The sequence below is a fragment of the Manacus vitellinus genome, unplaced genomic scaffold (genome assembly GCF_001715985.3).
Source record: "Manacus vitellinus isolate BGI_N305 unplaced genomic scaffold, ASM171598v3 scaffold_26_pilon, whole genome shotgun sequence".
Taxonomy (NCBI): domain Eukaryota; kingdom Metazoa; phylum Chordata; class Aves; order Passeriformes; family Pipridae; genus Manacus; species Manacus vitellinus.
In genome coordinates this window covers 4791877-4806149 of record NW_021939960.1, presented here as the reverse complement: position 1 = coordinate 4806149, position 14273 = coordinate 4791877, and the positions used below count along the sequence as shown (strand labels likewise).

At 41.9% G+C, this 14273-nt stretch overlaps 2 protein-coding genes across 2 annotated transcripts; one reads left to right on the top strand and one right to left on the bottom strand.

Moving 5' to 3' along the window:
• The first annotated feature begins 619 nt into the window (after positions 1-619).
• Positions 620-4290, top strand: CTSZ (cathepsin Z). The gene is made up of 5 exons (XM_008933043.2): positions 620-676; positions 1603-1828; positions 2411-2561; positions 2793-2955; positions 3421-4290. Exons 1-5 carry the CDS (start codon positions 620-622, stop codon positions 3532-3534), a joined length of 711 nt encoding a protein of 236 aa, XP_008931291.2. The 3' UTR covers positions 3535-4290.
• A 265-nt stretch (positions 4291-4555) lies between these two features.
• On the bottom strand, positions 4556-13448 carry NELFCD (negative elongation factor complex member C/D). Its single transcript, XM_025895226.2, has 15 exons — positions 13384-13448; positions 12653-12790; positions 12360-12469; positions 11227-11336; positions 10842-10949; positions 10284-10436; positions 9349-9479; positions 8741-8906; positions 7985-8119; positions 7636-7775; positions 7173-7287; positions 6759-6854; positions 6408-6548; positions 5915-6044; positions 4556-5521 (listed from the first exon to the last, which is right to left on the bottom strand). The coding sequence occupies exons 1-15, from the start codon at positions 13446-13448 to the stop codon at positions 5487-5489; spliced, it is 1773 nt and encodes a 590-aa protein (XP_025751011.2). The 3' UTR covers positions 4556-5486.
• Between the last annotated feature and the right edge of the window lie 825 nt (positions 13449-14273).

Here is a 14273-nt window from a genome sequence, read left to right as displayed (position 1 = left end):
CGGGCTGCCCGCGCCCCGGAATCCCTGGTTTTCGGAGGCCAGGGCAGCTTATCTTCACCTTACTGGCAGCTGGTGTAAGGACGAGGTGCTAAATCACTGCAGCAAAAACGGGGCCGAGATGTCTGTGAATACACCGGGAACAGTAGGAATGCCCAGGCTGAAGGCAAGGAGGTGCTAGGGGGAGCACTGGCATGGTTAGAAACCTGTTTGCAGAAGGAATGTGTTCACAGCTCCTGCGGGTAAGAACTGGGGGTTCTGCCCTCTCCTCCATGGCAGCAGCAGATGCACAAGCAGTTCTTGTGTCTCCCTCCCTTTTGTGGTACCTCAGCCTGTGCTGCAGCTGCAGAACAAGAAGTGCTCCAGCCGTGCCTGGGAATGAGGAAACGAAAGAAGTTGCCTCTTGTGGGGAGGGCCCGAGGAGTATTTGCTTCAGGAGCCCGATTATTCAAACAAACTATCACAGCACAGAGACAATCTGGTTTCAGCAGCAATCTTCGTATCAAACTTCTGCTTAGGAAAAGGGAAGTAGTGGTTTGCTACAAGTGAAGTAAATTCTCTAGAGAGAACACATGATTTACATGCTGCAGAAATCCTGTTTGCATAGGGAGGCTGTAAGAAGATGGACTGTGAAGGACAAATAGAGGAAACTGTGCAGAAAGGGGAAGACAATGCAAGTGTGAGCAGACAGCAGGAATCATGAGGGATACATTCTTAAGAGGTACAAGAATTCACTTGTGTGATACCTGTCAGAATGTAGTGAAGTACTAGCATAGGTAAAATACAGCAACTTGTTAATTATATAACTTTGGTTAAAACTTAATATGTAGGTATGCCAACGTGTAGTTTTAAAAATCAGGCTATTTTTTTTCTTAATTGTTGTGAGTAGTTTAAAGCATTCATTCCTTTTTTTTTTTTCTTCATTAAGACTAGTCTGGCATAGTAGTTCCCAGTTCTGTCAAGTATATTTGAATGTTGTTAGTACTAATAGGATTACAAGTACCAGGGTGGCACAGTTAAGACTGTTAATGCAAGGTGAGAAGCAGTTTATAAATACCCATCAGGAAGCTTTTCTGCCAAGTAAGCTGATTTCTGACAAAATAAGGCAGCAGGGTGGCAATGCCTGTCTGAGATGGCAGGATGACAGTGAGATGTTGGTGTAACAGCAAGGAGTTAGTCTTAAAGCAAGGAAAAGCTTTCAGAATTGTCTCAGAGCCAGTGACTTGTGTGGGCTTATGCATAAATCTCTACTCTGTGAGAGATGCTGGTGAGAGCTGGTTTTATGATGTGTATTTGAAAACTCTTTGCTGTCAAAGCCACGAAACAGATCTGAAGTTTTCAGAAGCTTGAAGTAAAAGAGATCTAGGGCTCTTCAAGGCTTTAGGCAGATCTTACTCATCTGCATATTTTTGCTGAGTTTTTAGCGGAAAAAAAAACCCCTTCTAATGGAAACCCCCACTTATAACTCAGCCTCTGGTTTGAATTAGGTCATGCTGTGCCTCAGTGCTGATAGTGGAGGGTTTTGCAACCACAAGTGCTGTTGTCTGCAAACAGCTACAAGTTCAAAGAAAAGGAGACAGTTTGAACACTACTTGCGAAGTGTAGCCACCCACATATTCCACTCACAAACCCCAATTTCTTCTCTTTACAGACAGAATCAACATAAAGAGGAAAGGAACATGGCCCTCTGCCTACCTGTCTGTTCAGAACGTCATCGACTGTGCTGACGCCGGGTCCTGTGAAGGGGGAGACCACTCCGGGGTCTGGGTGTACGCCCACGACCACGGCATTCCCGACGAGACCTGCAACAACTACCAAGCCAAGGACCAAAGTATGGTGCCTTTGCTTTGCTGTAGGACACCTCTCCAGGTTTAACAGATCTTAGTATATTAAAAAAAAAAAAGAGTTTATTGGGTTTCCAGAATACTGGTTGCTGCTGTTTGACTGACAGAACAGGTTTTCTTTACAGGCCTGTGTGTGTCTCTCCTTACTCCAGACAGACAGTGTAGCACTAAAACATGCCCAGGCAAGTTTGGACAGCTAAATTGTTTTAATTTAATCTCTTAAATCTGTGACACACAATATCTAATGTACTGAAATATTTACAAGTGTCACCTTAAACTAAACAAAGGAGAAATTTAACCTTTGTCTGGTCATGTATGACTGGAATGATTTCTCTATCTATGGAGAGGCATGTCCTCATCAAAGCATTTGTGTGTATGGACTGAAAAATAGTAACTAGAGATAGTAGGGACTTAAATTGTGGTTTTCAGAAAGGTATTTAGTTCACCAGAGAGAAGACATATTATTAATATTTGCCTTACATAAGTTAAAAAAAAACTTACTGTCCTATCATTAATTCACTTGAAGGAAAGCACCCTCCTGCAGTGATAATCTCAATTCTGTTTTACAGAGTGTAAGAAGTTCAACCAGTGTGGGACTTGTGTCACTTTTGGAGAATGTCACGTGATCAAGAACTACACTCTCTGGAAAGTTGCTGACTATGGGTCTGTCAGTGGACGAGAAAAAATGATGGCAGAAATCTACACTAATGGGCCAATTAGGTAAAAAAGAAACATGTTTATCTACAAGAAATATTGGGGTAAAAATACCTGAAGCTCAGTGTAGTGACTGCAGTGTAGTTTTCCACTCTAGCATATGTGAGCAGCTCTGCACTGCTTTGCAGACTTCAGCTTGTTTGTACATCAACTGAGCTCAGAATTCAAAACTGTTTTGTAGCCAGGCCCCTGCCCCGATCCCCTGGTATAAAAACTCCTTTCTCTGCTTTATTACAGCTGTGGTATCATGGCTACTGAGAAGCTGGATGCCTACACAGGAGGCCTCTACACAGAGTACAACCCCTCTCCCGCAGTGAATCACATCGTGTCCGTGGCCGGCTGGGGCGTGGAAAATGGGACAGAGTATTGGATTGTCCGGAACTCGTGGGGTGAACCCTGGGTAAGGAAGCAGGGGAACAAACACAGCTGCAGGATCACTCTGGAGGGGAGGTGGGGCTTTTCACTTCTGGAGTAGAAGCTGCAGAGCTGGCCTGTGGATACAAAACTGAACCAGACTAACAGTTTAAAAATGAAACTTAACTAAACTGGAGACAAGGATATTCATCCAAAGCTACTTGATGTCAACTCAATCCCAAATTCTGCCCTTCTGTGCAGCTCCTGTTGTGGGCAAATGTAAAATTACTTTAGTTGTAGGCAAGAATCAAGTCCCACACCTGGAATGGATGAGTGGGATATAAATCCACCAAGGCAGGCTGCCCCATGAATGTGGTGTTACACTTCCTCTTGAGTGAATGCCTACATTCACTCATAAATAATTCATATTTGGAAGACAGAACAGACTCAACAATCTACATTTTCTGTAGTTATGTTTTCTAATTTACAATGCAAATTCAATCCTTTACAGGGCGAAAGAGGGTGGCTGAGAATTGTGACAAGTGCCTACAAAGGTGGGAGAGGATCAGACTACAATCTTGCTATTGAAGAGGACTGTACATATGGAGATCCTATACTTCCTTGATTCTACGCTGTACATATTTGTTTAGGAATTACTTTGTTTGGAAGCTTCCCAGCACAGCCTTTTTTTGTCTAAGACTCTCTCACAGTTCCACACCATCAGGCAGTTCTGCAAAATTAGCCCAGATAGCACCACACGAGTGCTTCAAAAAATACAGAGCTGCCTTGAGATAGTTATTTACAATTAATTTGCCCATGAAAGAGTTGTCTGTCTTGATGCACAGTATTGAAATCATTCTGACTTAATCACAGAACCTGTATGTGTAAATATCTATTTTTTTTAAATACAAATTATGTAGGCATACTGGAAAGGAAAAAGTATACTCAATATTTGGGTCTAGAGCTTATTTTAAATTCTCTGACAGTACTGTGATGATGCAAAAAACAAAACTAATTCTGGACATGATAAATTAAAAAACTAAATCCCCTTTTTCCTTGGCCTCCTGGTGAAACGAGGTGGTGGAAATGCATGTAGTTGCTTTTATCCATCAAAATGATATAATGGGAATTACTTTGATCAAAAGATGGTCTAAACATTTCTTAATTAGTCTTTGCTCAAATTCCTTGCTTTAATCTGTGATTGACTCTGCCATTTTTCTCCTAGAGGCAAAGGATAAATTGCCATAACTCAGAACTCCTCACTAATTTGAAGAAATGAGGCAAATTCCCTTCCTTAGTCTTTTAAGTGACAAATCAGTGCCATATCAAATGTTACTAACTGGCATTGTTAATTGCATTTAATAAACACTTTTTCTCATAACTGACTGGATATTTATTATAAGAGCTTATTAATTCCTGTGCTTGGTTGTCTCCCCCTGTTCTACTTAAGCTGTCTTAGGTCTAGACCAGCTGCCCAAAGCTTATCCAGGATGGTGCTGCTTTTACTGGATTTTTACTTGTGAAAGGCCTGATTGACAACAGTCTGTACAGCAGCAGAGTTCAGAAATTAAACCACTGGCTGCTGTCTCAAGAATTATCAGGGTAGCTCAGAATTCCATAAATGAATAATGAAACTTTGAAAGATATCTCTGGAAAAGAAAAAACACCTTTATTTAAAGGTAATTCATATTCTCGGCTGTATCCCCCACTGTTTGGCATCACCAGGACAGAGCAGAGATAATTATAAAAACAAAGCCACAAGAAGCAGTAATGAAACTTCTGCACACATTCATCTTCTTGGACAGCAGTGGAATTCTGACACGGTAATTAAACTTACCAGTAACATCTGATGCATCTATTTACCAAAAAATAGATTCTGAAAGGTAACACACACATAGAGTTCACATCCCACTAGAAAACTATCCTTGATTGTTACAACTCCACTTGTGTTGCACAAAATGGGTTTTTTCATAGCAGTAAATATGTAGGATATTTAGAATTCTAATAGAACGCAAAGGGGAGAAAGAGGCATTGGGGCTTCTCTGCTGCACAGAGCTAATCACACAAATCCCTTTTTTTACAACTTGCAATATCAAAGCCTAAAGTATTCAAGATGTATTCAGAGAATTATCTGCAAAGTGTTTTTAGTAGGAACTACCTTCCCCACTGTTCAGGTTCTGGGCATTACACAAAGAACGACTGCCAAATTCACTAAGTAACAAAAATAACGTTCTTTTAAACAAATCTGTTTCTCTCTTGCTCTCCCCTTCAGAACATTCAGATTTATACTGATTTGTGGAACAACAGAAAATCCTTCAGTATTACTCCATTTGCTAAATTACATTAACAGTTCTCTGATAGGAAATACAAACAGTCCTCTGGCAGGAACTTCAAGGTCACCACACAAGTCAATCAAATGCCCTTCGGCCCTTTCCTCCTTGTTTTATGTTTGTTAGTTTTGTTGGCTTTGTTGTTGTTTTCTTTCTGCTGCTGCATTGCCCAGTTATAGAACCCTACTGGTGGAGAGCATGGCAAAGTAGTGATCATGTGCTCTGCAGTCTTGATACTTTCCACTGCTTAGTTCATCATAATAAAGTTAGATTTGCAATGAGCTTAAAAAGAAAAAAAAAAAGAAGACAGTGTTCAGTACATTACTCTGAGTCAGTAATTTATCTACTTCCATGTAGATTTCTGCATTATGTAAATAATTAGGATTTTAGGGTCTGGAAAATGTTTTAGGATAGGAGAGTATTATGACAGACTACTTCCCTTCCTCTCCTTTCCTTACTGCAATGCTAGTTCTCAAAAACCAGTATTTATCTCCAGTTCCTCACTACTACCCCCAGATTCTTGATTTCAGGAAAACTGCTAAACATAGGCCCCTAAAAGGGAAGTTGTCTGTCAAAATATCTGGCAGTAATTTTAAGCAATCCTCCACCTGAACATTATTTGCAGTTGTAACATACACAAATGGAAGCAGGTGTGCAAGGAATAAATGGACTTACCTATGAACTCGGTGACAGGATCATGTTCACCTTCTGTTTTTATAGTACCTGCAATACTTTCGTTCTCCAAGATTGGAAGAAAAAGCTGTACAAAGTCTGAGGTATATGGAGGAGCAATCACATCAAGCACCTGAAACAGCAGACAAAACCAGATTACTCTTCCCCTTACAGGGGTAGCAGGGACAATATTTAATTCACATACTAGTCTTGAAAGCATACAGGTAGTTGTACTTAGGACCTCTTGTTCTCCATACAAATAATTAGCTATGTATTCTTGAAGTACTCTGTCCAGTACCTTATTAATTCCAGAAGTCAGGAATAGTAGGACTATATCACATCCTTGTGAATACTGATACACACACATTGCTCAGAATTTGATCTCAGAACTTGAAACATTTCTGAATCCAAGGCAAGCTGATTTAATATCCAAACACATACAACCAATATTAAACTTTCTCTCCAGATGTCAGTAAGTGCAGTTTTGGCTGCTGACCTCTGTCACAAAGTATCTGATGAGCGAGATGTCCGTGTCCAGCTTCTCCAGGCATTTGCGGATGTAGCTGACAACAGGCAGGACGTACCCTCGGCTCAGCAAGTGCACCATCCTGTCCAAGAGAGTCTTCTTCAATTCCAGCTGGGGGTGCAGGGAGGGAAGAACCATCAGATCAGAACTTCCTCTCAGAAGCCTTTGATTTTTATTGCTTCAATATCTGATATGTTACATTTTAACCATGATCACAGTCCTAAACTAAGCTCTCCAAACTGCTCTGACAGCAAAACCCATTAACTTCAATAAGTGTAACTAATATGAAGGAACACAAATACTGCATCTTTTGAGAGTCACCTGCTCCATCACATCCAGCTGGGAATGTTCTGTTTCAAAGAGCTTGACAAGAAGTTGTAGGACTTGGGGATGAAGCAGCTGATGGCATGTACTGATCTGCAAACAAGGCAGCAAAGTCAGATGCTCAGAACTGCAATTTAAAAACCAATGCAGCAGTCTTTATTAGACAAGTTTACATTGATGTTCAGTGCCAAATGGAAATTCATTTAGAGAACTATTCTACCATTTCTTTCTTTGATGCCCAAGTTTTCCTAGTGCAAATAATGCTGGGATGAAAAAAACAAATAATTAACTCTGAATAGATTCATCTCTGTATTTAGTGACTTACTGCAAACAACAGGCATTCAATGGACTGGTTGTTACAAGCATCAAAATTGTTCTTGCTCTCCAGCAAAGCTTTCGATACACTCTTACCTCATCTAATAGTGCCAGGTGAACTGGAGTGTGATCAGTCTGCAGCTGGAAGTATCGTGGTTCTGACACTGTCCAATCCACCCACTTCAGCACACCCATAGCCACCACTGGGAACCTACAGAAAGAGAGATCACTTCAGCACAGGAGCATGAAAAATAAATGAAAGCTTTACTAGGAAGACAAAGTAATCTGTCACCTTTTCCCAGTGGCACAGAAAAGCATGTTCTACGACCCAAAGATGACAAGTTGTGTGTGAAAGGCAGGATTTATGTCTTCATGAGAGATTCCAAAGAGTCAGATGGACCATTCTGAAAGCTGCCTTCAGACCCCATCTTCACATATTCTACAGCGAGGATGCCCTCACAGAGTAGCCCATAAAGACATCTCCCTTTAGCAGCACTGCCTCTCCTAAATAATACTTTTCTTCCAACAACTGAAGCTTGGGACCAGCCTCTCTGCTCACCTGATGCACTGATAGAGGGTGCTCAGCTCTGCAACCAACTCTGATGCTCCTTTGTTCTCATTGCAACACAGATTGTGAACAGTTTCGATGGCTTTTGAAGTGGACTTGAGTTCGTCCTTGTTGATGCTGACTCTCTTGTTCTGAAAAATTATTGCAAAGCTTGAATGCAAGAGTTGTGAATATACTTGTATGGTAGTATTTGATCATCGGGTTCTACATTCTTTAGTCATGGCAGTTGAAGCCAGAAACAGTTTATATTCAAATAAGTAACTTCATGACCACACGTTTCCTGCAGCACAGTCAGGCTGCTGTAGGTAAAAATAATGTTATTCACAGAGCTGAGCATTACCTTTTTCCACATCTCTACCACACTGGCTGCATAAGCCAGTATGTGAATATATTTATGTTTGTGGTCCTGGTTGATCTTAGCACCTGGCTTAAACAAGGACTGCATGAAGAGGTCCAGAAAGGCAGGTACTCGAATCTGTGAAGAAAATGAATTGTCTGTCAGAGCCTGAGAATTAGGACAGGTGATTAAAAATACAGTTTTCACATCTGATATATCTAACATAAAGACAACACACACTTCCCCTTGAGAGTAGGTTAGAGAGTTTTCTGAACAGACCCAAAGTTTTACAGAAAAAAATTAAAGTTGAAAAAAAAGAAAACAGAATTACAGACTATATTGCTGAAGTATCTAAATGCCATCATATTTGTTACCAGAATTCATGTTAGAATGAGGCAGTGAGAAATATAAAATGTGTCATTTAGGTCTGCTTATAAGAAACTGCAGAAGTGGGTAGGTTTTTGATCAAAAGATTTAATTCCTTGCCATCTTTATCTCCTCTTGCAAATTTCTTTAATTTAACTATATGTAAAAGGACAACTTGGAATAATTAAAAAAAACAACAAAAATACCAAGAAGGTAATACAAAACAGAACACAAGTAGCAGTTTCACATTTAGACATTACTTACAATTATAGAGGGACGAGTGATAATTTAATTTTTGTGTCCATACAACACTTAGCACAACAAGACATCACGTTTCTGAGTGCTACTGCAATAGAAGTAAGTATCAGAGGTTATAAACAGGTAACTACTAACCAGTTCTACTGGAGGTGGGTCCATGCTTGTAAACATTTTGAACAGGACAGTGATATCTGCTGGATTCAGAGCTCCTTTGGACAGCATTGCACCAAGAGCCTGACATGCTCGGGGATAGGAGGCTGCAGTACCCAGTGCTAGAGTGATCTGACTGGCATCATGGCCTCTGCATGAAGAGCAGACACACACAGTGACTTATTTTCTTAATTCAGTGACTTATTCTCTTAATTCAGACATTTCAGTTTAAGCCTCACTGTGTCAACAGGCCACATCCTTTGGAATGCAATGCCTTAGGGCTGAACCCCTTGTTCTGGGTAAGTACAGAAATAGGCCTGTATGTTTGTTTTTAAGATGTTCATAGAATAGTAAAAATACATATTTCTTAGTAGACAGAAACTTCACTTCTTTCCTTTTCCAATTTCAGGTCGCCTGGGTACAGGGCACTGAACTTTTCTGCTGTTCTACAGATGAAAGCCTGCTACAAGAGCTGCTGTGTTGCAGCTAAGGATTCTCCTTTTGCCAGTAAAAGGTAACTAAGATGAGCAAAAGACAGCAGTTTGCAGATTCTGCTGACTTATATTTTAACTAATAGTGTACTTCCCACTTACTTCTCATGGGCGTATCGCTGCACCTCCTGAGCGATCCTCCTGACAGCCGACCCTCCCTGCTCCTCCTGAGCCAGGATGGACATCATGGACTGGGCAAAAAGGTAAGTGTGTTCCCCATGGCACACCATCTTCTGTGAAAGCACACAGCACAAAGCTTACCAGTCAACAAGGAACTTCCCAGCGTGCTGCTGTGGTTACATTGTCGTGAGAGCGAAGGGCAAAAACAAGCGGCAAAATTGCAAAGGAAAAAAACACAAAAACACACACACACAAAAAACTAAGCAACAAAACCAAAAACCCAACAGCCAAGAAGAAGGTACTGATAGAATAAAGCATTGATACCAAGCACGAAGAAATGGCTAAATTGAGAACTTCATTTCTTAAATGCCAAAATTGAGAGGGAAATCTCTTTTACTTACACTCGGTACTTTCTCTGCAGTATTTAAACAGTATGAGAAGTACAAAGTCACTCAAAAATCATGAGGTTATTTCACAACATATGAATATATGCTGGGTTGATTCAGGTGGCAGCTTTCACATTGATGTGGATGATAAAATAATTATTGTAATTTGCCAAGGGTCTGACAAGACTGAGCATTTCACATTAAATGTGAAAGACGACATTTCTACCTTCACCTTTTTACAATCCATTTAATAAATATAAGAAGCGTCATAGAGTCAACCCAAGGAATTCCTGGTCACAGAACAACCAAAAAGCATATATTTCTGGGTTTTAACTCAGATACACCTTCTCAAGATTTTGAAGGAAATCAAGATTGTCTACGATCTCACACTGATCTGTATCTCCTAACCAGAAAGGAAAACACTTCTTTTTCCACATAAAAAGGAAAAATCCTGAAACCTCAAAAAAAACCCAACCAAACAAACAAACAACAAAAACAAACAAACAAACAAACCCCCCCAAAACAACTTACAGCAAACTCAGGGAGGTTTTTTTCAAGGTTTTCTTCTCCTCCATCCAAAATTGTTGCCAGAGATGTACGCAGGACTCTGGAAAATACTTCTAGTTGCTGACATGCTGTTGAAACACTGGTTATTTCCCCTTGATATCCAGCATCAGATATTAGCTACAAAAACATCATAAAAGAACTTGTTATTTATATTTCAGATATCCTAACAAGTCTAGAAGAACATACAAAATGCAAGATTCACCTTGCATACACTTATTGGAATTACGTTCGTATCGTAGTTTACAGAAAAGGAAACCAATAAAGATGTAGCAAAAATAAAGCAAACCATAATAATATAAACTACTTCAGAGTACAGCAAGATACAATACTTTTTGTCCCAGAAACATATAAAAGTGATTGAAATGTTCCACTGCACCAGAAACCCAGGATTTTCAAATACAGATCAAAGGGAAAAACCCAAACAAACCAACAAAAAAATTCCACAATTCCACAGCTAATATTTGAAGCCAAAACAACTAGCCCTTTATGAATATTCTTATTTATTAGACTTGAGTGTAGTACCTTCACAGTAAAATTAAGCATTAAACAGTCAGGATGGGCTTCAGCCAATTTGTAAAAGAGATCTCTCCACGTTGTATGTGCTATCATTTGCTCAAGCCAGGCTGGAGTCTGAAAAGATTAGAGCAACAGAGAGAAACTTAACAATATATAGTTCTCAAGATCATTAAAAGTAAGGCTTTCATCTCTCAGGAGTCCTGTGAGTTGTTCTACAAAAATTTATTACAAAGGATGCACATCAAGTTTCCAAGTTCTCTAAACATCTGAGGACTACCAAAGAGTTTTGAAGATACCATTTCCCTTCCCCCACCATCTGCTACTCCATCAGATGAAGGCATTTAGGGAGGACCCACTCGAGCAGAGACAGCAACATGGATTCCATGCACACCTCTCCTTCCTCCGTAAAGATGGAATCTGCTTTCCGAGGGTCAAAATGCTTGATAAGTAAGCTCTTTAAATGGTTTTCTACAGTCTCCTGAACTTGCATTGGCTCAACACCTGTAGAGAAGGAACAGAAAACTTGGCAGATGCAATCCAATCAAACATGGCAGCAACACCTTACATTTTCCAGTGAGAACAGAAACTACTCCCAAATTTACCAACACCGAGAGGATCAGAGGAGAGACATCAGTTCTACTGTTGAGCCATACTGATACAGACAGATTTACAGATTCTCCACCTTTTTTCCTAAATGTTTAGGATGACAGGCAGGTCACACTAGTCCCTTTCTCTCACCCTCCTCATCAGACACACAAACAGCAATGTCAGCCATCCCAAAGTACTGGGCATGATACCAAAATGCAAGTGTACCTTAACCACAAAAGGGATCAGCAGGGCTGGGGAACAAACCCACCCCACTACAGACTAAAGTTCATCCTTTTAATAGACTGGCCATCAGTAGCTTTGATAGTCTTCTATAAAACAATATACAAATAGTAGCAAGTAGTTCTATGTTTCTGAACTCAGAGAATAGTAATTCTGGTATTTGTAAACAAAAGTTTACACTAAATGAGGGACAGAGATACCACAAGATAATGCTGAATATGTCTTGCAAGAGGCTTAATATGTAATTCTTGTCTCAGAGAATACAGCTTCTCCATATGAGAACCCTTAGTGTAACCATTGATGCACTAAGAAGGAATAGTAACTAGCAACAAGGTAATTGCTTTTTAAATTTAAATTATTTAATTCTATTACAAAACATCAAATATTTCTAACACTATCTGTGTAATAGCCCCCTTGCCCTTTGGGTGAAAACAAAAAGAAACTATCTTATGCAGTTGTTTCAACTATAAAACCCCTTCATAACACAGTCTGTTAGCATTTCAAACTGTTTGTCAACAGTTTACTTCATTATTCTCTGAGCAGAATAAACATATTATTATAAAGGGTTTAGCCACATGGTAGATGACAACTTTATAACAATCCATTTCCTATATATGATCAAATTTGCCATTGATTCAGATATTTCTGACAAAAGAAAGACTATAGGCCCAAACTATACTGTATCACTTATTGTACCTGTTTGAATGAGCCACTCTGCCAGCAAATTTACAGTCTGTGCCACTGCAGTGTAGTTTTCAGAGAGGAGCTGGATTACATTCTCTGGAGAACCTCCTGCCTGGAAATATCTGATGAAAGGATTACAAAAGAACTATTTGAGTCATATTAAAAACAAAACCCAACTGAACTCTAAATAAAGGGAAAACAATAGCACCATTTGTACATTTTCACACGCACTTCCACACAAAGTGACAACATCACACCTCTAACAAACATAACGTGCTCCATAACACACTTCATGTCACACTCACCTCTTCAAAGTGTTAAAGATAGACGGCTCCATTATATAGTCAGGGGTTGAAAATTTCTTCAGGCACTCTTGCTGGACTTCAGCATCATCTTCTCCTTCCCCATCCTCATCATCTTGCTGTTCACAAGCACAGTCGAGTCACACCCCCTCTCCTGTCCTGTCTCCCCCCATACTATTTAGGTCACTTTTCCCCACAGAAACACATCCACCTGCTCCCCGCACGAATAGAGCTTCTTAATGGAGAATCACAGAATCACTGAGGTTGGAGAAGACCTCTGAGACCACCCTGTGCCCGATGCCCACTTTGTCACCCAGCCCTGAGCACTGAGTGCCACGTCCAGTTGTTCCTTGGACACCTGCGGGGATGGAGACTCCAAACCTCCCTGGGCATCCCACTCCAATGTCTGATCCCCCCTTCCGCGAAGAAATTCTCCCTGATGTCCAACCTAACCCTCCCCTGGCACAGCTTAAGCCTGTGTCCTCTCGTCCTGTCGCTGGTTGCCTGGGAGCAGAGCCCGACCCCCGCCCGGCTACAGCCCCCTTCCAGGTGGCTGCAGAGAGGGATAAGGTGACCGAGTTTCAGGTTTCGCAGCTGGATCCCTCCCTGTAGCCCCATCCAGCCCCAGGCCACACCGCCCGCACCGGCACCGGGCGCTCCTCGCCTCAGCTCGGGGCCGCTCTCGACCCCGGGGCCGCCCCTCGGCCCCGCTCCCGGGGCTCCCCCGCCCTCACCGCGCCCCGTCCGCCTCGCCGCCCCACTCGGCCGCGCTGCCCTCGAAGTAATCGGCGTCCTCCATGGCTCCTCCCGGCTCCTACCGCAGCCCGGAACGGGCGGGGCGCGCCGAATGGCGGCGGGGCGGGGACGGGGCGGCCGCCATGGGCGGAGGGAGCCCGGATTGGGCGGTTGCGGGAGCCCGGAACCCTCGGGACAGGGGCTTCGTCCCGGGCACGGCCTGCTGGGAGACGGGCTGGACATGGTTACAGTCGGGGGGGAGCAACGTCAGGGGGGGAAAAGGAGCCCTGCCCTGTCCTGCCCTGCCCTGCCAGACCTGCCAGACCTGCCAGAGCCTCCCAGCGCAGCGACAATCGGACGGAAATTGCAAGGGAAGAGGGAAAAATGGGATGTGCAGCTCCATGGGATGTGCTGTTCCATGAGATGTGTTGTCCGTGGGATGTGCAGCTCCATAGGATGTGCAGTACCACGGGATGTGTTCTCCACGGGATGTGCAGTACCATGGGATGTGCAGCTCCATGGGATGTGTTCTCCACGGGATGTGCTGTTCCATGGGATGTGTTGTCCATGGGATGTGCTGTCCTGGCTGCAGCTGGGTAACAGCAATTCCCTCCCTCACACTTTGAAAAGGATGGTGAACAACAGCAAGTTGATAGAAATAATGCAATTTATGGTAGAATTGGAAAACTGACAAGTAAGGGGGGAAAAAAAGGAAGGATAACTTTGAGGAACAAAAGTGGTAAGATCTTTAGGACCAGGTTTTAATGATAAAATTTGAGGCCCAGCATGGGTGTAGCTCTGATTATCCAAAACTTGCCAGAGAATAACACTAAGTAACATTTCTGCCTTTTCTCATTGCATTTGAAGTGTTTGGGCATTACTTTCAGTC

Bases quoted from the DNA above. Each gene is read 5' to 3' on its own strand.
- CTSZ (XM_008933043.2), top strand. From the start codon at position 620: ATGGACTGTGAAGGACAAATAGAGGAAACTGTGCAGAAAGGGGAAGAC. The intron at 677-1,602 runs GTGAGCAGACAG...TGCGAAGTGTAG, and splicing joins AAGGGGAAGACAATGCAAGT to CCACCCACATATTCCACTCA. The intron at 2,562-2,792 runs GTAAAAAAGAAA...GCTTTATTACAG, and splicing joins TACACTAATGGGCCAATTAG to CTGTGGTATCATGGCTACTG.
- NELFCD (XM_025895226.2), bottom strand. From the start codon at position 13,448: ATGGAGGACGCCGATTACTTCGAGGGCAGCGCGGCCGAGTGGGGCGGC. The intron at 12,791-13,383 runs GTGAGGGCGGGG...AGAGGGGGTGTG, and splicing joins GGCGAGGCGGACGGGGCGCG to ACTCGACTGTGCTTGTGAAC. The intron at 6,549-6,758 runs GTGACTCTCAAA...CTGCACCCCCAG, and splicing joins AGCTGGATGTGATGGAGCAG to CTGGAATTGAAGAAGACTCT.